At 39.7% G+C, this 26,473-nt stretch overlaps 1 protein-coding gene across 2 annotated transcripts in view; it reads right to left on the reverse strand.

Annotated features, from left to right (window-relative positions):
- Positions 1-756: 756 nt before the first annotated feature.
- GUF1 (GTP binding elongation factor GUF1) overlaps positions 757-26,473 on the reverse strand; it is a 31,506-nt gene continuing 5,789 nt past the window's right edge. Inside the window, exons 3-18 of one of the 2 annotated variants that reach the window (XM_060778466.2) lie at positions 26,352-26,463; positions 23,214-23,362; positions 18,148-18,228; positions 16,026-16,103; positions 15,310-15,393; positions 14,002-14,066; positions 13,091-13,294; positions 11,330-11,469; positions 10,065-10,188; positions 9,804-9,936; positions 9,004-9,147; positions 7,376-7,509; positions 5,287-5,388; positions 3,184-3,303; positions 1,603-1,639; positions 757-1,184 (exon numbers count right to left, since the gene is read on the reverse strand). In XM_060778466.2, the coding sequence (XP_060634449.2) occupies positions 1,047-1,184; positions 1,603-1,639; positions 3,184-3,303; positions 5,287-5,388; positions 7,376-7,509; positions 9,004-9,147; positions 9,804-9,936; positions 10,065-10,188; positions 11,330-11,469; positions 13,091-13,294; positions 14,002-14,066; positions 15,310-15,393; positions 16,026-16,103; positions 18,148-18,228; positions 23,214-23,362; positions 26,352-26,463 (1,845 nt within the window). In that variant the 3' untranslated portion in view covers positions 757-1,046. The remainder of the gene's footprint in view (positions 1,185-1,602; positions 1,640-3,183; positions 3,304-5,286; positions 5,389-7,375; positions 7,510-9,003; positions 9,148-9,803; positions 9,937-10,064; positions 10,189-11,329; positions 11,470-13,090; positions 13,295-14,001; positions 14,067-15,309; positions 15,394-16,025; positions 16,104-18,147; positions 18,229-23,213; positions 23,363-26,351; positions 26,464-26,473) is intronic. The other variant, XM_060778468.2, reaches the window with a different exon arrangement.

Below are 26,473 nucleotides of genomic sequence, written 5' to 3' on the forward strand. Positions count from 1 at the left end.
AGTTAACCCTTCAGTTCTCTTCTAGTCTTCTTGGACCACATGTAGTCTTGATGGGATTTTTATCTAACAGGAAATAAAGGCTGCCCTACACATGTATGTATACATTATTCTTGAGCAAGAGCTACAGCTGAACACATTTCTTACATCCTTTTAATTCCATGGCTGGTCCTTTCAGGTCAGGATTTTCAGGCAGGGATGACTTGTGGGCTAAGCACTTATGGATACTACCCAAGGGCAGAGCTGCTTAAGTCTGCCTGACCATCTTAATGGAGACACATTGGAGGATCAAATGTAGATCATGTTGATGCAAATTTACTGTTTATATCAAAGGTGGGCAACATGTAGCCCTCTGGATGGTATTTCTCACCATCTCTCATCAGTATTCATTCAGGTGAGGGCTCCCTAGAGTTCCTATTCAATCTCAAGGCTGCAAATTTCCTAATTTTTTGTTACACTATGTTAAAATTATTAATTAATAGATGGTTAACACAGTTTGTGGAAAGGCGGACACTCTAATGTAAAATTTACAACCCTCCATATACATGGATCCTGTGCCCCAACATGAAAATCACCAGCCCCCCCCCCCCCCCCCCAAAAATTAAAAAGCAAATCTTAATTATGCCATCTTATTTAAGGCACGCCAGTATATATACCAGGACTTCACATGGTATCCATGTGGGACGTGAGAACCCAAGCCTAACTGATACCAAGGGCCCACTGCACACACCAAATAAGCAAGTTCACATTAAAAACTCATTTATTCTTTACACATGATCGTTTAATTAGCATGTCCAAAAGGTCACACGGTGATCTCAGGATTATTTCAACCATCAGCCAAAATGTTTAAGTCAATTGCTTACAAATCCAGTTATTTATTTTAAAAAGTCTTACAGTAATTGTCAACATAGTATAGTCTAAATTTATGATCATTCACAGAACTGTATGTACACACAGAAAATACATTCAAGGAATCATATTTTGTCAGTGCTGGTCAGTTATTGACAATGAAATTTAAAAAACCTTCAAAGCAGTCTGTAGAATTCAAGCTACTTGTCAGGCTGTCTCTTCAGAACACTGATGAATGCATCCTTTGGCACTTCTATATTCCCAATTTTCCTCAGCTTCTTCTTTCCTTCTGCTTGCCTCTTCAAAAGTTTCATTTTCCTTGAAATATCTCCTCCGTACTGTTTTGCCCAAAAAGTCATGTTAGTTTTCTCAGATTATATAGTAATTATGCACACAGTACTGACTACTATTTTGAAAGTCTCTCAGACAATGGAAAGATGTATGAAAAATCCAAAACGTGCTATTAATTGCTCTAGATAAATTTAAAATTGTTATGCTAAACCCAGACCACAATGTTGAGAGTAGCAACACCTCTCTATCTGAGGAATGTCAACTTTAAGCAAGTTTCATGTTACTAATCTTACATATATTAAGAAAAAATCAAATTGCATTCAAAATGTACGGGCATGGAAATAGATTCCTCGCCAGAACTAACCCCATTAAAAACAAATACAAATTATACAAACTCTAGAATCAAAATACTGAAGGAAAAGAAAAGAGATCACAGGGCCTGGGTGGGTGCAAATTGATACTTACACATTTTGCCAAGACATTTTTTCTGTAAGCTTTCACCCTGGAATAGAAACATTATGTGTAAACCAAACTGCATTTTTAAGAGGGTGTGATGCAAAAAGGTTCCACATTGGATCACAAAATCTGAATAAATAGCATGTGAAGTGAGAAGATATCAAAAAGAAAAAACAATAAATGTATATTAAGATCAATAACGAATTACCAGTCTCCCACTAGAGTGGACCTATGGAATCAGTAGCATTTATATAAGTGTTGACACACTATTCAGTGGATTCTGTGACTAGCAACTGGATTTGGGCCCAAGGTATAAGGCAATTTTTTACTTGGGGGATAGGTATAGAAAACATCTCTTGGGCGTTTGGCAAGGAAAAGACTGACATACAAATGGGGCTATTCAATATAATCAGACCTTTGACCATAGGATTCCTGCCTGAAGCAGTTAGCCAAAGATGTCAACTTATTCCTGGATAACTACAATTGCTACTTTGTATCTGCTGAGGTTTAGTTCCAGGATCCCTCAGGGATACCAAAATCCCATTCTATAAAATATGGTAGCAAAATGTTTCCCCTTATATAGAATGGCAAAATCAAGTTTTGATTTTTGGAATATCTATTTTCAAGTCATGGGTAGTTGAATTCATGAATGCAAAATCTATGGATATGGAGGGCTGACTGCCTTGCAAACAGAATTATTACCTTCTGCGATCTATTTTCTAGTTTATTTTAAACACACAGATAAGTTGCTGGGGATCTACAAAATTTTGAACCTGTTATGAAATAATGTGTTCAAGTTCATTCCAACACCACTTTAACTGCAAAGAAATGCTAAAGAGCAATATGATTGTTCTTTATTTCAAACTATAATGTCTTCAAGTCAGAAAGGGAATTGTTTTTTGACAGCCTGAACTGTACTGTCTTTAAGACTGCCTTTCAAGTTTGGTTTAAAGCGATTCAGAATGTTAACACTGCACTTGCTAACTAGACATGTTTCTATATCCACTGCTTAATACTTAGGCTAAATTTAAGATGCTGCTTCCTGGGCCTGAGGGATTTTCATTAACCTCTGCAGTGTAAACTTCTCAATATATTGAGACTAGTTTGGAGCAAGGACATATTAAACAATGTTGTAAAGCCATCCCAAACATATCCCAGCACCACAGAACTTGCATAGTCAGAAAAGCTTTCATTTCAAAAGGAGGAAAGCCTGTAAGATATTATCATGAGGGTAGGGGACCACATAGAGCGTATGTCCCTCATGTTGTTCGCAGTGGACTACAGTCACTTCAATAGTGAAATTTAATCTCTGAAATTCTCTGGAAGTGCACAGAAGAAAGGAACAAACATGTTCAATGAAACCACTATGTCAATGCAAAATTGTTTTTGTTCTGTTTAGCTGTATCCTTTTAAAATGTCTGGGCTTTTATTTCAGTGTTGGGTGAGCGGGAAAAAAAAATACAACAATTTATAGAGGAGAAAGACAAAGCTACTAAATTTGTGTCCAGTGGTACCTTCAAGCACAGGCCTATGTGTACAACAAAGGCTAATTCAACTCTCTTTTAACAGAGTCAAGACCGGTAAACTCACGTTTCTCTTGCAATTATTTTGCTTCCAATCGCTGCCTGAATAGCTATTTCAAACAGTTGTCTTGGGATAACATCTTTTAAACGTTCACACATAGATTTAGCAACTGGGTATGCTTTGTCTCTGAAAAAGAGAAAATAGTTCAGCTTCATATAAAGCCTACATTCTGAACAGCCTGTTTTAAAATATGCTACTTTTGACAGTTTCACATAATGATGCCTGGATTAATGCAGTGAACTCACTGAGAGAAAGAATTCTAACTGTACTGAAGAATGGCCTGCAAACTATAATTAAGATCCCAAAGAACAGTTTTTAGAATACAACCCAGAGCTGAAAATAATTTCAACAGTAAACCTGGTTACTTTCTGTAGTTTACCATTTCATTTCTATCAATTCCTGATTTGAACTTCCAAGTGTTTAACGTATTGTTCATTATGTTTTAATTTTTAAAGTCTGATGAATTGTGTCAAATCAGCAGATAGTTATATGAAGGGTTTCATCTTATTAGTCTTTATAGTTTGTCCTGATAATTTGCTATAATAGCCATATTTAACACTGTTGACAGATCTTCAGTTTGTTGTTGTTTATTTGTTCAATCGCTTCCGACTTTGTGACCTCATGGACCATCCCACACCAAACCTCCCTGTCAGCCGTGGCCACCCCCAGCTCCTTCAAGGTCAAGCCGGACACTTCAAGGATGCCATCGATCCATCCTGCCCTTGGTCGGCCCCTCTTCCTTTTCCCTTCCATTTTCCCCAACATTATTGTCTTCTCTGAGGTTTCCGGTCTTCTCATTATGTAGCCAAAGTACTTCATCTTTGCCTCTACTATCCTTCCCTCCAATGAGCAGTTAGGCATTATTTTCTGGAGTATGGATTGGTTTGATCTTCTCGCGGTCCAAAGCACTCTCAGAATTTTCCTCCCAACACCACAGTTCAAAAGCATCTATCTTCCTTTGCTCAGCCTTCCAGCTCTCGCATCCATAGGGAATACCACTGCTTTAACTATGTGGATTTTCGTTGCCAGTGTGATGTCTTTACTCTTCACTATTGTTATGAGATTGGTCATTGCCCTCCTCCCAAGAATTACTTAGCTAAAAATAAAGACGCATCTGCTCAATTCTTCATGCTCTTAGAATAGAGAATGAATCAGGATATAGGTGAGATCCTGTTTTAATTGTTTTGACCCTTTCAAAAAATATGCTGTTTTTTTCCCAAAATAAATCTATGGCCAAGATTCTAGCTCTGTTATTTACTGAAGTATAAGTAATTAGCATGCCCTGGCCCAATCCACGCCCCATTCCTGACTTACCAGGCATGCGGAGTCCTGTCAATAGGATTACAGCAGGGTGATTCCATCCTCCTCCCAACACAGATCTCCGATGCAACAATCAGAAGTAGGATGCTTGCTGCAATCCATAACTATATCAGAAATCAATGGTGGGAAAAGGGTGGGAACATCAATATGCTGTGTCCAGATCTGAGAGAAAGATGGGATATAAATATAGAGGGGTAGATGGGCCCTGTTGCTTGCAGCAGCTGCTACCCACTGAACCAAGACTGGGACAAATTTATGATTCCTACATATTCTCTACCCTACTGGATATATAGCTGTGGTTCCCAACCTTTTTTTTTTTTTTTTTTACCAGGGACCACTCTCCAGCATTAGTAACAAAAGGGTTACGACAACTTTAGATTCGGTTTGGTTATTTGGGGTGCTGACTCAGAAAATTGCACTGGATAGACCACATCAGCTTTAGTTTCTGATACAGAACGTATGCCTTCCAGTAGCTGCCATCTGCTCGCCCACAGAAAACCATATTTAATAAGCCTCGGCACTATAAGAGGGTTTTTGCAAGGTAAATCACTCTCGTTGCAACGGTGTAGTAACGGTGTTAGTTCTTGCGGACCACTGGTAGTCCATGGGAACCACTGATATATAGGGATTGTGTACAAGAACCAGTTACAAATGTGTAACTTTGGGTTACGGAATCATAAGTGTGTTTCGTGAAGTTCAATCTCTTTTTTTTAACACTTCCATGTGTTTTTCTGACAGAATCTATTAGCTACTTACTTGCAATAGGAATTAATTTTTAAATCTACTCACTTGTGTACAATGGTCCCCAGTTCTTCTACAGGATTCCCATTTAAAAGAATGTCCATTTTGACAAGATCTGCAGTCTGGTATCCTGCGTCTTCGTAATCAAAACTGAAAGAGGATGGGAAAACACAATTCAAGATGACTTCCTGCTTGCTTACAAAAAAGCATAATGTCAATATAAATTTAGGATATTATTTTCCTGAAAGAGCACAGGTCTTTTGTACTTCATTAAATTGTTCCATTTCCAAATGCTGATGAATATATTCACAATGAGAATGTTCTTATCCTCCCATTTAAGGCATAGCCCAAGATAATAACAGCATTATTTCAATCACATATTAAAAGACACAAATTCAAGCTTTCAATGTTCCTACATTTCCTGTGTGTCAAGACTTTTTTTTATTTTGGAGGGGTCATACCTGTTTTTTAAAGTATTCCTCCAGCTTAAAACTAAGGGAAGGAAATTACTACCTAAGACTGCGAGGCCATAGCAATAGAAGACAGGATATACACAAAGATATGTTAGCACCCTCTGCCAGGAATCAGGTAGCTAAACTTCCCCATATCATCAGTACTAATAGGCTCTAACAGATTCTTTATTGAAGAGAGCCATGTTCAATTACTGTGTGTACATATACTGGAATTCTCCTAAACCAGTAATTTGAACATGTTTATATGAGTTTATTTTATATCTGTAAAGGAAGTAATATTGTTGTAGTTCAGCGTGCTGACAGAGTTGCTACTCCTAGTAGCAGAGGGGAAAGGTCTCCTCGGGAGTCAGGGAGAGCGGCAGCATCAGCACATTCGAGAAATCCTCATGGCTCCAAGTGATTCCGATACGTTTCCTGGCTTCTCAGATTACGACATGGAGAGTGGGGAAGGGAGTAGAGGAGTAAAGAGAACTGCTCGTGAGCCAGAGTCAGAGGGGGAATTGCAAAGGAAGTGTATTTGGGAAATACTTTGTGCACCAACCGATGAAGAAGACTTTTTGGGTTTTGAACAGAGTTCTGGGGCTGAGAGTAGCATGGAGGGGGATGAGTTGGATTGGACCCGTGTGCAAAACATAAGGGACATCTGCCACCAGCCCACCTCTAGTGAGGAATTTGAGCAGTTCACTGGGGACTGGCAGCCAGGAGATTCTTGGCAGGATCTAAACACCAATGATAATTGGCAGAGGTGGAGGGATGGGCACTCAGCTGCGGCTTTGGGAGCAGGTGATAGTGATGACGAGAGGGTGGGGAGCTCATCAAGCTCTGATGATGATTTGTGAGATATAAGGGGGTTCTGTTGGCACATTTAATTGCAGGAAGCAAAGTGTCTTATGGGACGTATTCTTTGTACTGCCAACTCTCATCCTTGGGTCCTGGGCTTCAGCCTCGTGTGATCCTGAACCTCTGTTTCTCCAGCGTTTCCAGCGTTTCAGCTTCACTCTATTTTGGATTGACCACGGACCAGTTTGACTTCGCTTTCAGGATTTATGGACTTTGTTTATTAATATCTTAGTGACTCTTAACTACTTTTTGTTATGAAAATACGTTTTTCAAGACTGTGTTTGTGCTCTGTTTTGATTTTCAAGCGAATTGCTGCATTTTTAGTTTAATCTGGATTAAGAGTCTACACTATAATCCAGATTATACTTCAGTTTGCCCTATTGAATCATTTTTGGTGCCAAATTACTCATTGGACCTTCTGCACTGCTGTTAAGTGCGTTTTTGGTTCTTTTGCTTTCAATAAAGCTGTGTTTGAACCTTTATTTTGTGTCTGGCATTGTTTGCAAGCATCTGGGTCTTGACAAATATGGCTGTAGCCAAGTTAGGTGGCTTTGTAGATATTTAGGGAAACTCAAATATTAGACTTGATATAATTATGCCTTCTATGCTGTTCATCACTACAAGAGAATCTAGACCCCAACTATTTACTTATTATTTACCATATTTGTATACTGCCTTTCTCAGGCCAAAGGCAGCTATTTACAGCAGTGAGACTACTGCTTCAAAATCTTTAAAGTCAATAAGAATTGAGTGCTAGGTTCCCAGTTATGATTCTGAAAATCCAACAAACAAAATGTTCAGCATTGATACAAAAGTTGCATTACCTGGCATATCCAGAAGATAGGGATTTCAGAGCATCATAGAAATCTACTACGATTTCATTCAGTGGAAAGAGATACTTCATCATGACTCTGTGGTCATCAATGTAAAGTAGGTCCTTCTGAACAGCCCTTCGAGTCTGACAAGAAACACAGTCAACTGAATTTTACACTGATAAGACACCTCTACCAGATATTACATTTTAATATAGGCTGATTGCATTTGTAAACACATTGTTAAGACTATATAATGTAGTTATACATGCTCAAAGACTTCAAAACCTAGTCAGGTCATGTTGCCCAGGCCTCAGTCTTTGACAAAAATCTAGGTTTTCCTTCAGTACCAAAATGAGGCCAGCATTAGTACCAACCAGACCTTGAAGGATAAGGAAGTTTACAACCATGACACTATGGAAGAATGGGCCCTACCTTGGGTCTCCACATTGGCTATTGTTTCCACTGGTGAAACACAAAAAGGGGATTCTCTTTAGGAAATCTCTGAGCAGGTATATCTAACATGCAAATCAAGGTCCCAATCCAGTTAAAGCTTTAAAGCTTCAATTGTAAGACACCATTGATTGTAAAACACTCAGTATCAACAACAACAAAATTACATAAGATACACCTGTGACTCTAAGACACTCCCTATTTATCGACATGTTGATATAGGAAAAGGCTGTGTTAGAACTGAAGAAATACAGTACCATCGTCAACACTACACATTTGAATAGGAACCAGATGCACCAGTTAATGCACTATGCAGATGCAGGTTCTTAAGAAGCTATCATAGCTTCTGTGAGGTGTTCTTGTCAATAATAATTACCATATATACTGTATTAGCTGCAGCATCCATATTGTGTTCTAGCATAGCCCTATACAGGACACACTGCAGTAGTCTAAATAGGAAGTTGTTAGTGTACAAACTACTGTGGACAGTAAATTCCACCCACCCCCAACCCCAGATTTCCAAGATTTGCCCACATTCCTCTATGCACATTTCTCTATGCTTTTAAGGCAGGGTTAATGCACATTCCTCTATGCTTTTAAGGCAGGGTTAGAAACATGGTCTTTTCCAAAAATCACCACTTCCCTGAATTAAGCACTAAAAAGGAAGAGCAAAGCCAGGTAAATTCAGCCACTGCTTTGAGAATTGGCTAACTCCTGTAGTTTGCACTCAGCCTGTTCCTAAATTGCCAGATGAGTGGACCTTACTGTGTTGGCTCCAAACACTGATTAAAGATAACATAATTCCAAACTCAAAACTCTGCTTGGTAGTTAAGGAAGTAGTAATCCCTTAACTACCAGTAGGCATCCTTTCTAGTTTCATATCTCTTTCAAAGGGAGGTTGGATTTTAAGAACAGCTTAGGCTGAAGTAATCTAAGGACCACACCTATAGGCTCATGCCTGACATATTACCTTGCCCGGTTTTAGGATATACACTTGGCCTGCTTGAGTAATAATGAGACACAAGATATACATGCAAACTGTGTGCCCTAAAATGCACCCAAGAGATATCTATAATATGCAGAGTTTATCCAAAGACCAAATACAATCTGTTTCCTAAGAAGCTGGAAATCACCAGAATACTTTATCACCATCAAACTTGCCTAATTTGCTCATCCAATAAACCTACCTGGCACAAAGATATTATTTTCCCAATATATTCATCAGGTGTTATAACAGTGCCCAAAACGGTAGGCTCCAAATATTCTACCACTGTTGATTTATCAGGAAATTCAGCAGGATTTATGATGGTGATCTCCTTTGTCCCATGTTGCTACAAAAATGGAAAACAACACCAAATTGTAATTTTGTGCTTAATCTCCTTGCTCCAAATTCTGATCGAAAGTGAATTGCTAAGCAATGGTGTTTCTCAAGAAACACAAGACTTTAATAAAGAAATGTATGTTAACATTGCCTACAGACTCTTGCCAAATGATTAACTATTTGAATTATAATTAATCCAATGAGTCCATGTTGAAGGGCTGCAGTGACGCAATGGGTTAAACCCTTGTGCTGAACTGCTGACGGGGTAAGCTCCTGCTGTTAGTCACAGCTCCTGCTAACCTAGCAGTTCAAAAACATACAAATGTGAGTAGATCAATAGGTACTGCTTCGGCAGGAAAAGGTAAAAAGACGCTCCAAGCAGTAATCCTGGCCACATGACCAGGAGGTGACTACAGACACAGGCTTCTCAGCTTGGAAATGGAGAAAGCACCTCATAACACTGCCTCCAGAGCTGGAAATGAAAGGAGAAGCCTTTGTAACAAGGCATTGAATGTTTGCCTGTATTTGTTTATATACTGTAATCTGCTCTGAGTCCCCTTGGGTAGAAGGGTGGAATATAAATACAGTGTTTATTATTATTATTATTATTATTATTATTACTAATAATAATAATAATAATAATATTTTTTAAAAAATCTTCATTACCTTTATCAATTTTGCTGAAGAAAGAACTGCCTTATAGGGAACTGTGGGAGAGGTTAAAATCACAGATGCATTATATTCTTGCTCCAAACGCTGATTAAAAACTTCCATATGCAAAAGACCAAGGAAACCCAATCTGTAAATACATGAGAAGGCGGTCATGTTGACTTATACTGAAGGATGTAACAACTAGGAATCCTTTCTCCTTACCCCACAAAAGGAAGTTAAAGTCTGAAGTGCTAATTTGAATTAAGCAAAACTCACCTCCACCCAGCTCCCAAGGCAAGGCTACTATCACGATGAACAGTAACACTAGAGTCATTAAGTGTCAATTTTTCCACAGCACTTTTCAGGTTGTTATATTCTGACTGATCTACTGGGTACATTCCTGCCAACAAAGACAGAACTTTGATTGAAAAAGGAGGTTGACCACTAGTCTTTTTATTCAGTACATTCTTTACAACCATTTAAAAGCTTCTCTGCAGACAGCTGATTTTTTTTCAGTTGCTCCCTAGCAATAATATACCCAGCTTTTAGTTAGGAACCCCACTCCCAAATCTGTTAATCCACAAACAAATTTTGAGGAAGTGTGGAAGGAGCGCAAGTGATCCCTATTCCACTTACAGAAGCAGTTCCATCAACTGAAGGAATTGATTCCATTCTAGGGTTTTAAGCCCCATTTTATATACAAAAGTTCTAAACAAATAATAATAATAATAATAATAATAATAATAATAATATATCCCGCTTTCCCCCCTAAACGTGGCTCACAACGTTTTAAAACAATATGTCAACCATATATATAACAATAAAACCAAATATACAATAAAACAGAAATAAACATTTTAAAATCATTTAACACAGTGGTTCTCAAACTGTGGGTCCCCATATGTTTTGGCCTTCAACTCCCAGAAATCTTAACAGCAGGTAAACTGGTAACAGTGGTTCTTAACCTGTGGGTCCCCAGATGTTTTGGCCTTCAACTCCCAGCTGGTAAACTGGCTGAGATTTCTGGGAGTTGTAGGCCGAAACACCTGGGGACCCACAGGCTGAGAACCACTGATTTAACAGAATATATAAGCCTAAATTCAATGTTAAACACATTTTCAACACGAGTAGATTCACTGAATCAGTAACATCTATGCGAGTCCTCTAGGAATCTCTAGATTCCCGAACTCTGTGGTCAACTTCATGAAGAAAAGTTGTGCTGGAGGACCTTGAGTTTCACAGAGAACATATTAATCAAATCCATAAAGAACCACATCTACAAAAGTTGAACCAGCAAATGTAGAATACAAACTATACTGAACAATGAATAGCCATATATCATATTGTATCTGTGGTGTATTCCTATCCATGCCATCATAGTAACATGAGAAATATTGATGTTTTTGGTAACAAGACAAGAAGCATTAATGCCCAAGTAGCACCCATGCCTGAGTAGCAAGTATTCAATAAGAGGCATAGGCAATTTTCCTATACTAGTACATATTAAACTGCTCTCCAACTTTTGAATATATACACCTCACCTGCAAATACCATCGGTTTTGCTGATTTAAACCCAGGAAACGGATCCACTGGTTGGTTATGTAAATAAATCGTATCTCCTATTTGGGCTTCTGTAATCTCTTTCATCCCAGCAATCAGATAGCCAACCTGGCCAGCATATCTAAATAAAATTGCCACCATTTGTAAGTATATATTGCAATAAATAATTCAAGCCACTTTCATTTTACAGATAAGATATTTTTGAATTTAATCACAATTAAAGTTGTATTAATTTCCCCTCACACACATTGCCCTCAGTTATTTAATTCAAGATCCTGCATCAGACACATAGTCACTATGGCACCTTCTACACTGTCCTATAAAATCCAGTTTCTCTGCTTAGACCAGGATTATATGGCTGTGTAGACTCATATAATCCAGTTCAAAACAGATAATGTGGATTATCTGCTTTGATAATCTGGATTATATGGCACTGTAGAAGTGGCCCACATTATCTGTCTCCCAATCCAAAGACAAAAACACATCTTACAATCCAGGCAGCTTCACGGAAGGACAAAGTTCTGTCGCACTGGTGAGAATGGCATCAAAAAATGACACCTCCAGCCCTATCACACCTGTAAGCAACGCAGTAAAGACAAGATGGAACAGGACGATGCAGGGATTCCTGTTTCTGTTAATCACTCTGCCACCTATTAGTAGGAAGGGGATTAATATATCATCCTTCAGCAACCTGCTCATCGGTACCAAAAAAATCCACCCCTCAATGAAGCTGCCTGGATTGTATGGTGCATTTTGAGGGCATTTACAATTAAGTGCATAGTGCAATGATTATAAACAATCCCAACTGGCAACCATCACCCAGAGGACCTTTTTATTGGCCACCCCAAGACTGCGGAACAACCTGCCAGAAATGCTCTCGACAACTAAAAAAACTTGAAATTTAAAAACCATCAAAAGACCTGTCTCTTCCAGCAGGCCTAGCCATCCAGTTTTAATCATTAATTTTAAATTTGTGTCTTCTGTTTAACCTTTGCTCTGTGTATTTTAATATGCATTTTGTAGAAATATGTTTTAATATGTGTATTTTGTAGAATGTTTTTAGGTGATTGTGTGTTTTTAGCAATGTTGTAACCTACTTCGACCCACAAGGAGAGGTGGGTAAGAAATAAAATTATTATTAGAGTGTTGTGTGGTTTCCGGGTTGTATAGCCATGTTCTCGCAGTGCTTTCTCCTGACCTTTCACCTGCATCTATGACTGGCATCTTTAGAGGATCCTCTGAAGATGCCAGACATAGATGCAGGTGAAACGTTAGGAGAAAATGCTGCTAGAACACGGCCATGCAGCCCGGAAACAACACAACATCCTAGAGATTTTGGCTATGAAAGCCTTCGACAATACAAAAGAATACTATGTCACAATCCTAGTTTATGACACTGTAACTGCCCATCAGGATGTCAATCTTAACTTTTTAAAATCAACAAAAAGACTACTTCTTGAAATCTTCCAATTTTAAGCCTAGAATGGAGAAGTACCAAGACTAACTTAGATCCACTTGGTAGGTTTTAGCAAAATAAAAATAAATCAACAAAACAAAACAAAAAAGAAGCCCTACTTTATACTTGGTCTGTGTGGCTGGATATGAAATGAAAACACAGCTGCCAAATATTATTGCATTTGTGCTGCTACTAACAGGCCAAGACAGGAATAAGGAATCAGCATATCCCTAAAGGCTACAAATAATATATTCACAGAGCTTCCCTGCCCCTGCATAATACTTACAACTTAGGTGTTGGCTGCTCATTGGGCGTCAGAATTCCTATTTCATTCACTTCATAAATCTTTTTTGTGTGAGCTGATGTTATCCTTTGGCCTTTGCGAATTTCACCACCATAAAGTGCGATGTTAGCGATCACACCTCTGTACTGATCAAAGGTGGAGTCAAACACCAAAGCCTTCAATGGATCATCAACGCTAACCGGGGGACTATTATAAAACACACAGCAAAATATTAAGTTTGCTTTATAAAATATATAAACGTTACTATTCAATGCCACATGTATATTCTCTAAAATGTTCAAATTACCAATAGGAAAGAAAACAATAACAGCTATATTGTTACTGTATAGTAAAAGATAAGGGTTTCCCCTTGACATTAAGTCTGGTCAAATCCGACTCTGGGGAGTTGATGCTCATCTCCATTTCTAAGCCAAAGAGCCGGCATTGTCCGTAGACACCTCCAAGGTCATGTGGCTGGCATGACTGCATGGAGCACCATTACCTTCCCGCCAAAGCAGTACCTATTGATCTAATCGCAAACTGCTAGGTTGGCAGAAGCTGGGGTTAACAGTTGAAGCTCACCCCATCCCGCACATGCGAAGCAGTGACCTTCCGGTCAGCAAGTTCTGCAGCTTAGTGGTTTAACCCGCTGTGCCACCGCAGCCCCTTGTATTGGTACTGTATACTGTATAAAATGTAATATTCTTTTTTTTTTTACAGAGAACATTAAAATGTTTGTCTTCGTGCTTACGTTTTTTCTCATCATAAAATAATTAATAGTACAATCTACTAAAATAAGAAGTTACTAAGTTACAGTTATTATGAAAGGGCTTTCAATTAAAATGTAGAAAGTTAGGCAAAATTGCAAGCCTGAGCTTTCAATAGTAGGAAAGATACTAGAAAAGAAAACTTACGGAGGAATCCTTTCAATCACTTCCTGAAGTATCCTTTCAACATTTGTTCCCAGTTTAGCAGAAATCTAAAAACAAGTGTTAAAAGTCGGACTTATTTCCATAGAATCCTAAGTGCACTGTAACTAGCAAACTGTCAAGTGCCATATTTATGTTATAAATCACTTAGGATGCCTAGCAATATTTGAAAAAAAAATGGCTTCATTACAAAGAGTAAACCAGTACATCTATTCAACAACTAATTTCTCAGAACTATTCAGAAATATGGGTAACACAACAGAAAAGGACAGTCCTTCAGTAGAAAAACAGCTGACATAAAACATTCCTTTTTATGATCAACAGGAAACACTGAGACAATTGAGATAAATATTCACATCATCCAAGCACTCTCTGACAACCCAGATTATTTATTTATGAAAAGTAGTTATTCTGTCCATATGGATTCCCAAGGTGAAGTAACAAGAAAACAGATAAAACATTCCATTTAAAACAGTGGCTGCAGCGTAGTGATTGAAACAAACTATAATGCAAGATTTCTCTGAACTGATTAGCTGAATGGATTGTCAGAGATAATTAGATAGAGAATAAAGTTTAATTCAAAGTAGTAGTTGCCACATGGAATACTTTTGTGGCCCCAGACACAGAGCCCTTCCACACAGCTATATATCCCAGAATATAGGAACCATAATGGTTCAATGGGATAAACCCTTGTGCTGGCAGAACTGCTGACCTGAAGGTTGGGTTGCTGACCTGATGGTTGCCAGTTCGAATCTGCAAGATGGGGTAAGCTCCCATCTGTCAGCTCTAGCTTGCGGGGATATGAGAGAAGCCTCCCAGCTAACACATTCAGGCATCCCCTTTCACACCAGAAGTGACTTGCAGTATGTTCTCAAGTCGCTTCAGACACGATAAAAACCCAGAATATCAAGACAGAAAATCCACAATATCTGCTTTGAACTGGGGGCCCTACCACACAGCTCTATATCCCAGAATATGAAGGCAGGAAATCCCACATTATCTGAATGTACACTCAGATTACCAGATTCAAAGCAGATGTTGTCATATTTCCTGCCTTGATATTCTGGGATATGGGGCTGTGTGGAAGAGCCCTGGGTTAACTGAGTCCACAATGCCATATATTCCAGTTCAAAGCAGAAAATGTGGGATTTTATTCAGCTGTGTGGAAAGGGCCATAGAGTCATGCGGAAGGTGTGGAAAGAAATAAAGGGCAACTCCTTGTTACCTATCCACAGACCCATAAGCAGGCAACTCAATTAACCAGACACACAGACACATATAAAGACATCTTACCCTAATACAATCTCTTTTGGGAATATCGAAGACCATTTCAATTTGATTTTCAACCCTCTCAGGATCTGCATTTTTTAGATCAATCTAAAAAAATATAAAGCAATGATATTATTGTGATAACGTGGACTTTTAGGACAATGCATTCAATATAACAGAAATTAAGTAACACACAGCATTTTCAGAAATAAATTGTATTTGTGGCCAAAATGAGAGAATAAAGCCATATTTCCTTACAATATGGTAAGTCTATATTATGTTTGCATACTATCATGTTTGAGCTACCTGGAAAGTTTCTATGTATTTCTTAAGAATAAAAAATTTCCTAATGACTTCCAGCCAAGGAGAGTGGATTTATTTACACCTGCTACAGCAAATTGTTTTGTTTACTATTATCATCGTTTACTCATAAATCACCCAACATTACTATATTGTACTTTTAAAAAAATCTCATTGACGACACATAAATCTAAGTATAAAAACTGAAATCAGAAGAGCCCGATGAAACATCAACATAAATCAAGGATATCATAAAGCTGAGTAGTAACATAGCTAGTCATTGAAGAAAATATATAGAAATGATACACGATCAGGACAGAAAGCTACCTTTCTGCACTTGGCCTCTTATTACCAGCACATTACAGTTATTGTGAAAAAGTCATGATTCTTTATTTGTAAGCTCTTAAGATTAGATATTAATCCAGGACATGTGGCATTACCTTATTTATGACAGGAATTATTGCGAGTTGTGCTTCAAAGGCAAGATAAAAATTTGCTACTGTCTGAGCTTGAATACCCTAGAAAAACATCAGTGTTAAATATGTGAGAATTTGTACATGTTCTTCTTTCCAAAAACATTTTGCACAGAAAAGAAAATCAGCACACCAAGAAAGATTTAAAACATAATATTTGTGAATGTATTATGTAATTGATCATCAATAATCAACAAAGCAGGATCAACTAGGACCTGAGGTGGCACAATGGGCTAAACCAGGGGTCCTCAAACTTTTTAAACCAGGGGCCAGTTCACTGTCCCTCAGACTGTTGGAGGGCCAGACTATAGTTTTTTTTAAAAAAAAATCAATAAAAAAATTCCTATGCACATTGCACATATCTTATTTTGCTGTGTGGAAGGGCCCTTAGAGGGGGGTTCTTTCTAGTCCTCCAGGAGCAGAGAATGGGAAATCTTCTTATTTCTAGTCTGAACAAAATCTGGCTACCAGTATTTAAATAACTCTAAAATTATAACTGTAAATAAAGAACAACACTCAAACACAGGGGAACTCCAGACAAGAAACAATCAGGGCCAGCTAATCACCTCTCAACAAAGGATTCTCCCTAAAAACTGTCAGGCTATGAAATGGTAATCAAGGTGGCCAATTGAAACATTCATACCTACCTCCAACAGACATGAGTTCTTTCTCCCACCCTGGATCTTGCACAATTTTCCTAGTTCAAGGTTTTCCTCTGACATGAAGTCCAATCGTGTCTGACTCTGGGGTGTGGTGCTCATCTGCATTTCTAAGTCGAAGAGCCGGAGTTGTCCATAGCCACCTCTAAGGTCATGTGGCCGGCATGACTGCATGGAGCGCCGGAACAGCCTCCCTTGGCTGGCTCACGCTGCCCATTGGGCGCGATGGGCAACGTGAGCCTGCCAAGGGAGGAGCAGCACCGCGCGGCCTACTCACGCGTAAAGCACCTCGCAAGCTGCCCTTGGCTGGCTCACACTGCCCATCAGGAATGGAGCTGCCCCGGCACTCCATGCAATCATTACTATTATCACCTCTGTGGAAATCAGATCCAAACTAACTATTTTTTGGTTAAGATTTGGTATACCAAAGTTTCTTGTAACAGAGATAATTCCAGAGTTATTATGTGAACCTACAGCATTTGTCATGTTGCTATTGTTGTTTAAAGGAATAGACTAGCATGCTACAAAACAATATAGAATGTGAGTCCTCTGCTTCTACAAATTACTAAGAACCCTGACACCCACAAAGTGGAGCAAAGTTTGGTGACACTATTTGAAAAACTGCTTTTTACATGTTGTCACAGACATAACAATTCAACAATTCAATATATCACGATATATGAATTGAGGATCGGAAATAGATTCAAACCACTGGAAGAAAGAGTCCCCAAGTTACAAACGTCTGACTTACAAATGACTCATAATTAAGAATGGGGGCGAGACAACAAGAAGTGAGAGAAATCTACCTCTAGGAAGGGAAATTCTCTTCTGAAAGATTTATCACAGGGAAAAGGGGTCTCCACTGAAGCTTTATCACCAATCCTTGTTTCCACAACAAGCCAATTCTTTCAAAATCCAATTATTACAGCGAGAGAAAGTGAGGTGAAATCTTCTGAACAGGGACACAGTCAGCAAAACAAACACCATAGGGCTGTCAAACCTTCCCTATGCTATCCAAAACATATGGGGATGGAGTTACACTTTAAAAATGTGCCTGTTTTGATTTAAGAACAAACCTATAGAACCTATCTTGGTTGTAACTTAGAGACTGCCTGTATTTGAGTCTATGGGGTAATAGAGTTCGCAACAGAATTAGCTTGGACCCATCTGAAATTTGCAAAATCACAGTTGCTTTCAGCCACATTACTACAGGAAATGTTCCTCTTTGTGTTCACTAATCATTTCAAGCCTTAAAATATACAAAGCTACTTCTGACAACATAGAATGTCCCTTGGCCTATTGTCTGGGATATGTGTCAAAACTGGAAGTTTAAGATTTCCACAAAAAAGGAAAAGAAAAGAACATTATACCAAATATACCCTTTCATTATTTTTCATTTACACACCAAGGAAAATATTTTAAATCCCTACCTCATTTGCATCCACTACAAGCAAGACACCTTGACAAGCCGACAAAGACCGTGACACTTCATAGTTGAAATCGACATGGCCCTATGCAATAAAAGAAAAATGTGTGATATATAAGCTTATACAAATAGCCTGGAGGTAATTTTATACAATATTTTAAAATTATTTTGTGTATGAAACATTTGTGTACACTGACTCATCAGAAAGCAATGATGTCACTATCTCAGTCATCCATGTGGAGAATTTTGGGTTTGGAAGAATTCTGGATTTTGGAATTCTACATAAGGGATGTACTTCAGGTCTTGATCTTGGAAAAGATGGAAAAGAAGTTGGCTGGAACTAGGAAGATAATGAGTGAGATCTTCATGGCATGATCCTCCAGAAATTTTGATCTACAGCTCCTATTAGCACCAGATAGCATGGTAAAGGGATTCTGGGATTGCTGGTTTTGGGTGCTGCACCCCAATACACCAGGAAGGCAAAAGATGCACTGGACTATCCAAGTCCATGTATGATAATTGAGATTTCTAAAGAACTTATAGGTTTTGCATTGTTTGTTTTTTATAGTTGTTTTATTGGTTTTTTTCCCCACTCCCAACCTTCCCTCCTTGTACATGCAATTTATACATCAAACTACAGAAGTTACATTTGAAATATCACTCTCAGTCTTAATTTTTCTACTCCACATCTTAGCACATTCTCTAAATAATTCCTAACTAGTTCCCACATCCTCTTAGTTATTGTAACCTTTTTCAATTTTATTTTTATTCCATTTGCGATTTGTTATTTCCACATTTAACATATCTATCTATATATATAAATTTGTTAGGGGCATCCAACGAGGAAACAAAACTCAAAAAACCCCCAACGAAACTTAACCAAAATTCCCATGCCCATAACACAACCCACAAGGTACAAACATATCTACTCAAAATGAAAAACAACACAACAACACACTCACAAAACGGCAAAACAACAAAACTCAAAAATCCCCCAACGAAACTTAACTAAAATCCCCGTGCCCATAACACAACCCACAAGGTACAAACATATCTACTCAAAATGAAAAACAACACAACAACACACTCACAAAACGGCAAAACAACAAAACTCAAAAATCCCCCAACGAAACTTAACCAAAATCCCCGTGCCCATAACACAACCCACAAGGTACAAACATACCTACTCAAAATGAAAAACAACACAACAACACACTCACAAAACGGCAAAACAACAAAACTATAAAATCCCCCAACGAAACTTAACTAAAATCCCCGTGCCCATAACACAACCCACAAGGTACAAACATATCTACTCAAAATGAAAAACAACACAGCAACACACTCACAAAACGGCAACAGAACAAAACTAAAAAAAAACCCAACGAAACTTAACCAAAATTCCCATGCCCATAACACAACCCACAAGGTACAAACATATCTACTCAAAATGAAAAACAACACAACACACTCACAAAACGGCAAAACAACTGAGCATGCGCATTGGCGCCCAGCCGCAAGTTCCATCGCGCGCGCACATGGCCTTCCGGCCAACGTTCACTCTGCGGAAACCATGCCCACTCCAAGCCCCGCCGCGCCGCTTCCCGCACACACACACACCCTGCCGCACACACACACGCAACCCCACGTTCCATCACTCCCCCCGCCGCCGCACACACACACGCAACCCCACGCTCCATCACTCCCCCCGCCGCCGCACACACACACGCAACCCCAGGCTCCATCACTCCCCTGCCCCAATCTTACCTCCTTTTACTTCAGGCCACCTCCAAACCCCACCCCGCCCCTTCCCGCCCTGTCAAAATCTAGGAAAGACAGGAAGGAAGGAAAGAAGGAAGAAAGAGAAAGGGAGGTAAAGAAAAAGGGGGAAGGAAGGAAAGTTAGAGGAAGAAGGAAGAAGAAAAGGAAAGAAAAGGAAAGATGGAAGGAAAGAAAAGAGAGACAGCAGAAGAGAAAGAAAAAGGGGGAAGGAAGGAAAGAGATAGAGAAAGAAGAGGAGAAGGAAAGATGGGAAGGAAGGAAGGAAGGAAGGAAGGAAGGAAGGAAGGAAGGAGGGAGGGAGGGAGGGAGGGAGGGAGGGAGGGAAAGAAGGAGAGAAAGAGGGAAGATTGGCCACAGCAACACGTGGCGGGTAAAGGTTGTTATTTCTATTATTATTATGATGATGCTATTGTTCCTCTGAGACCCTTTGAGGGGGAATGGGAGAGGTGTCAGGTCCCAGAGGCAATGCATTGCATTATTGTTATTGTTATGATGGTGGTGAAATAAAAGGAAATAAAAAGAGAAAGAAGGAAGCAAACAGGGAGGGAAGAAAGGCAAAGGAAGAAAGGGGGAGGGAATGAAGGAAAGAGAGAAGGATGAAACCAAGTAGTGAAAGAAGGAAAGAAAGAAAGAGGTAGAGAAGGAAGAAAGTAGAGAAAGGGGGAGGAAAAGGGGGAAGGAATAGGTAGGTACCTCTCTTTCATAACAGTCCAGATATCTACCTCAACTTTGATAAGTTTTACTATAGGCCACAGCAACGCGTGGCAGGGCACAGCTAGTATATATATAAATTTGTTAGGGGCATCCAACGAGGAAACAAAACTCAAAAACCCCCCAACGACACTTAACCAAAATTCCCATGCACATAACACAACCCACAAGGTACAAACATATCTACTCAAAATGAAAAACAACACAACAACACACTCACAAAACGGCAAAACAACAAAACTCAAAAATCCCCCAACGAAACTTAACCAAAATTCCCATGCCCATAACACAACCCACAAGGTACAAACATATCTACTCAAAATGAAAAAAACACAACAACACACTCATAAAACGGCAAAACAACAAAACTCAAAAATCCCCCAACGAAACTTAACCAAAATTCCCATGCCCATAACACAACCCACAAGGTACAAACATATCTACTCAAAATGAAAAACAACACAACAGCACACTCACAAAACGGCAAAACAACAAAACTCAAAAATCCCCCAACGAAACTTAACCAAAATTCCCATGCCCATAACACAACCCACAAGGTACAAACATATCTACTCAAAATGAAAAACAACACAACAGCACACTCACAAAACGGCAAAACAACAAAACTCAAAAATCCCCCAACGAAACTTAACCTAAATTCCCATGCCCATAACACAACCCACAAGGTACAAACATATCTACTCAAAATGAAAAACAACTCACTCCAAGCCCCGTCGCGCCGCTTCCCGCACACACACCCCCTGCCGCACACACACACAACCCCACACTCCATCACTCCCCCCGCCGCCGCACGCACACATGCAACCCCACTCCCCCCGCCGCCGCACACACACACGCAACCCCACGCTCCATCACTCCCCCTGCCGCCGCACGCACACACGCAACCCCACTCCCCCCGCCGCCGCACACACACACGCAACCCCACGCTTCATCACTCCCCCCGCCGCCGCACACACACAACCCCACGCTCCATCACTCCCCCCGCCGCTGCACACACACACGCAACCCCACGCTCCATCACTCCCCCACCCCAATCTTACCTCCTTTTACTTCACGCCACCTCCAAACCCCACCCCGCCCCTTCCCGCCCTGTCAAAATCTAGGAAAGACAGGAAGGAAGGAAAGAAGGAAGAAAGAGAAAGGGAGGTAAAGAAAAAGGGGGAAGGAAGGAAAGTTAGAGAAAGAAGGAAGAAGAAAAGGAAAGAAAAGGAAAGATGGAAGGAAAGAAAAGAGAGACAGCAGAAAAGAAAGAAAAAGGGGGAAGGAAGGAAAGAGATAGAGAAAGAAGAGGAGAAGGAAAGATGGGAGGGAAGGAAGGAGGGAAAGAAGGAGAGAAAGAGGGAAGATTGGCCACAGCAACACGTGGCGGGTAAAGGTTGTTATTTCTATTATTATTATTATGATGCTATTATTCTTCCTCTGAGACCCTTTTAGGGGGAATGGGAGAGGTGTCAGGTCCCGGAGGCAATGTATTGCATTATTGTTATTGTTATGATGGTGGTAAAATAAAAGGAAATAAAAAGTGAAAGAAGGAAGCAAACAGGGAGGGAAGAAAGGCAAAGGAAGAAAGGGAGAGGGAATGAAGGAAAGAGAGAAGGATGAAACCAAGTAGTGAAAGAAAGAGGTAGAGAAGGAAGAAAGGAGAGAAAGGGGGAGGAAAAGGGGGAAGGAATAGGTAGGGACCTCTCTTTCATAATAGTCCAGATATCTACCTCAACTTTGATAAGTTTTACTATAGGCCACAGCAACGCGTGGCAGGGCACAGCTAGTTAACTATATAGTTATACCAATTAGTCAATATCCATTTTGTTTTATCTTTCCAACCCCTCACTAAAACAGTTTGTGCACATGCTATTAATTTGTCAACTAATTTTTCTTTTTGTATATTCTTCACTCCTGCTATTTGTGCATTTCTGTTACCTATTACTATTTGTAAATTTAGCATTCTATTGATTTCTCCTTCAATCATTTTCCAATATTCTTGCACTTATAGGTTTTGCAAATCCTCTCATCAATTTTAACGAATTAGCTACAACATTTCAGCAGCAGTAAATTGTCCAGCTAATCACTGCAGGTTTACTTCCCAATTACCTCATAACAAAAGTACACAGGTGAATAATTTAGAAGCCCAGTAATTTCTATGACTACACGAAATTCCCACCCTAAATTGCAATGGCTCAGAACCAAAACCCACATTTTTGTACTCAAATGAACTTTGATGGGAATATGCACCATCTTTTAATACAAAAATACCTCTTTGGGAGAAATCAGATACTAGACTTTCTCCAGTTCCACTTCACTGTAACAGAGTACATCAACCATGCAATTGGTGGCTTGCAGGGGAATTCACCCTCATTCCTTGAAAGTAATTCCCCACAATAGGGAACTAGTTTGCATGTGTGCAAAGGTATAACCACCCCACGGCCAGCACATCTGAACCGTTTGCCTTTGCATAAATCTAAGAACACAAACCGAAAGATTAAGGCTTCAGTTCCACAATAAAGATACACATACTATGATTTAGTAGTACTTTGAAGACAATGACAATGAACTTACAGGCGTATCAATGAGATTTAAGAGGTAATTTGTTCCTTCGTGATTATAAATGAGAGAGGCAGTCTGGGCTTTCACGGTGATTCCTCTTTCACGCTCTACTTGCAATTTATCCAGCACCTGTTTATTATGGTCAGTTTTAGCAATTGTTCCTAAAGGATCAGACACATTCAGTAATTAATATGCACCACAAGGAAGAAAATAATAGTCACTCGGCTCACAGAAGGCACTTTGCTCTGCCTGAAGTTTCTTGCAACAGAAGAAGGAAGGCATTGTCATAGATGCCTCCTTTCTCCTGTAGCAATTCCCATGTTGCTCCAGATCATTCGTGGAACAGAACTTCGGGGGGGGGGGGGGGGAGGAAAATCACCCACATATACATCAATTTAGAGAAATTTTCCTAGCTCAAAGAATAATATCATGTAAGCCAATCTAGTTTATGCAATCATATTTCAATCTTATAAGAAAGTTGTGATAGAAAATACTCCAGGAAATTTGTCTGAAATTTCTTAGAATCGTTTCAAGTAAAAAGATTAAGGCAGGTTGAATATCCCTCCTAATCCTAAAGTGCTATGTATTTTGTGGGGTTGTTGCTGTTATTTCGGTGGACTTTTGAATGCTTATCTATCCATCTATCTATTGGAGATGGGACCGAATTTAAATTTATGATTCATATATATCTTTTACAGACAGCATGAAAGTAATTTTATATGCAGTATCTTTAATAATTTTGTTTATGTGTAACAAAGTTTTTGTACACTGAACTATCAGAAAGCAAAGCTGTCACTATCTCTGCCAGCTATGTGTATTTGGTGTATTTCTGATTTCAGAATTCCAGCTAACGGGTGGCTACCTGTATATCACTAATTATACAGTGGTACAGCCCTGGTGGTGCAGCGGGTTAAATGGCTGAGCTGGTAAACTTGCTGATTGAAAGGTTGAAAGTGCGAATCCAGGGAGCTGGGTGAGCTCCCACTGTTAGGCCCAGCTTCTGCCAACCTAGCAGTTTGAAAACATGCAAATGTGAGTAGATTAATAGGTACCGCTTCTGCGGGAAGGTAACAGCGCTCCATCCAGTCATACTGACCACATGATCTTGGAGGTGTCTATGGACAACACCGTCTCTTCAACTTAGCAATGGAGAAGAGCACTACCCCCCCCCCCATAGAAGGACACAACTAGACTTAATATCAGGGAAAACCTTTACCTTTTTGCACAACAAAGCAAATGTTACCATGCCCAAACATTCTAGTGTGCAGTTTCAACACCTATGTTCAGTTACTTGCCAGCTTAATGTTTACCAAATTCCAAACTTGAAACAGGCAATTTAAAAACAAGCCTCTCCGCAGTTTCCCCATGTTGCAAAGAACTGCCGTAAACAAAACCAGTGAGGCAGACAGGCCATTTGATGAGCTGGATGTTACTAAAGGAGTGCTGCCTGTTGTCCCTTACATTGGAATCTGTACAAATCTTGCATCTGTCTCCAAAGCTAGTGATAAGGGATGGCAATTCACCAATGAAAAATAAGCTAGCAACTGTGCACATTAAGGGATCAAAGCAAATTAGGCATCTCATGTTTGCTCATTTCTGCATAAAACATATTGTCTCCCTGTGCTGTATTTTCCAAACATCACAACAGGAGAATGACAATATTTTCATGGTAATGAAACTAAAATTTACTTTTTAAAATGGAAGTCACATATAATTTCACAGAAGATAATTTAACAGTTGCAACGAAACTGCACTTCAACTTAACTAGACCAGAAAATGAGAGCTTCCAGACTGCAAAACTGAAAGTTTCCAAGAAGATCGTTGCCACCTACAGAATACACTGGACTGGTGATAATCTGAACTGGTGAAAATTGTGTGCCCCCCTCCCAAATTGGGGAGTCAGGGTGGTTCAGAACTGTTTGATTTTTGTCGCTGCTGCATTCTTGAGATTTTAGACCCTTCTATACTGGCTGCTAATGCCGGACCCATTCAGCATCCCAGACACTGAATGGGCCCCACATAGCATCCAGAGAGGGACTCTCTCAACTGCCTAGGAAACAGGAGAGAGTCCCAACTACCAAGCCACTGGGAAGTCACCGTAGGGATCCCCTCTGCTCCAGCCTGTGTTGAGGCTGTCATCAGCATTGATGCCCCACCTACCCTGCTCTTCCTCACTATGGCTAAGGGAACTGGGAGGGAAAGCCCCCCCCCCCCCCAAATTGGTGTGCCAGTACTTTGGCTGACAGCAGCCAGAGTGCTAAAAAGCTAGGAAGGTAGAATGTAGTGGCTGGTGGCAGCTTTGACAAAGAGGGAGGGGGGAAGAGAGGCCTGCTTTCAAGCTGTCTTGACAGCCCTAAAGTCGATGGAAGTCTGGATTTGGCCTTTACCATGACTTGCCTTAACCTGGGGCAAGGCCACATTAAGGTAAACCAGATCAGCCTCATGTACCATTTAGCCACCGCAGGGCTGATTCAACTCAACTGCACACCGATTTAAGTGGTCAGTGTAGATGTGCCTTTGTTTTGGTGAGACATAGTTGAAGGATTATTTCTTCCTGATACAAAAGTTGAAAGCAAAGAATAGATGGGAGAAACTGGAGGGAGTCTTAGGCCCCCATCTACATTGCCATATAAAATCCAGATTATCTGCTTTGAACTGGATTGTATTAATCTGCACTGCTATATAATCCATTTTAAAGGAGATAATCTGGATTTTATATAGAAGTGTAGATGGGGCCTTAGGCTCCTTCTACACTGCCCTACACCCCAGGATATGATCCCACATTATCCACTTATTCCAGATTATATGGCAGTGGAGACTCATATAATCCAGTTCAAAGCAGATAATCTGAGATTGGATCCTGGGATATAGGACAGTGTAGATCCAGCTTTAGAGTTTTTAAAAATAAATTCATATTAAATACAGTGCAAAACACAAAATAATTTCTGAAGTTTGGAGATAGCTTCAATTCACATCAATTATAACAAAAAATTATGGAGGGCAGCGAGTTGCCCTCTTCTGGCTGTGCTATTCTAAATTAGTGTTCCTTCACCTCAGTCAGTATGAAATAGTATAAGTTAAATTAAACTCAGCCAAATGAAACAGAGCCTATCTACAAGGGACATGACACATACATGAACATTACCTCACCTGTTATCTCCAGCAGCCTGTCTGCTAGAGTACTTTTGCCATGGTCTACATGAGCTATTATGCTGAAATTTCTAATATTCTCAACAGGAAATACTGACATATCCACCATGTCCTAAAACACA

This window comes from Anolis sagrei, chromosome 5, assembly GCF_037176765.1.
Source record: "Anolis sagrei isolate rAnoSag1 chromosome 5, rAnoSag1.mat, whole genome shotgun sequence".
Lineage (NCBI taxonomy): Eukaryota > Metazoa > Chordata > Lepidosauria > Squamata > Dactyloidae > Anolis > Anolis sagrei.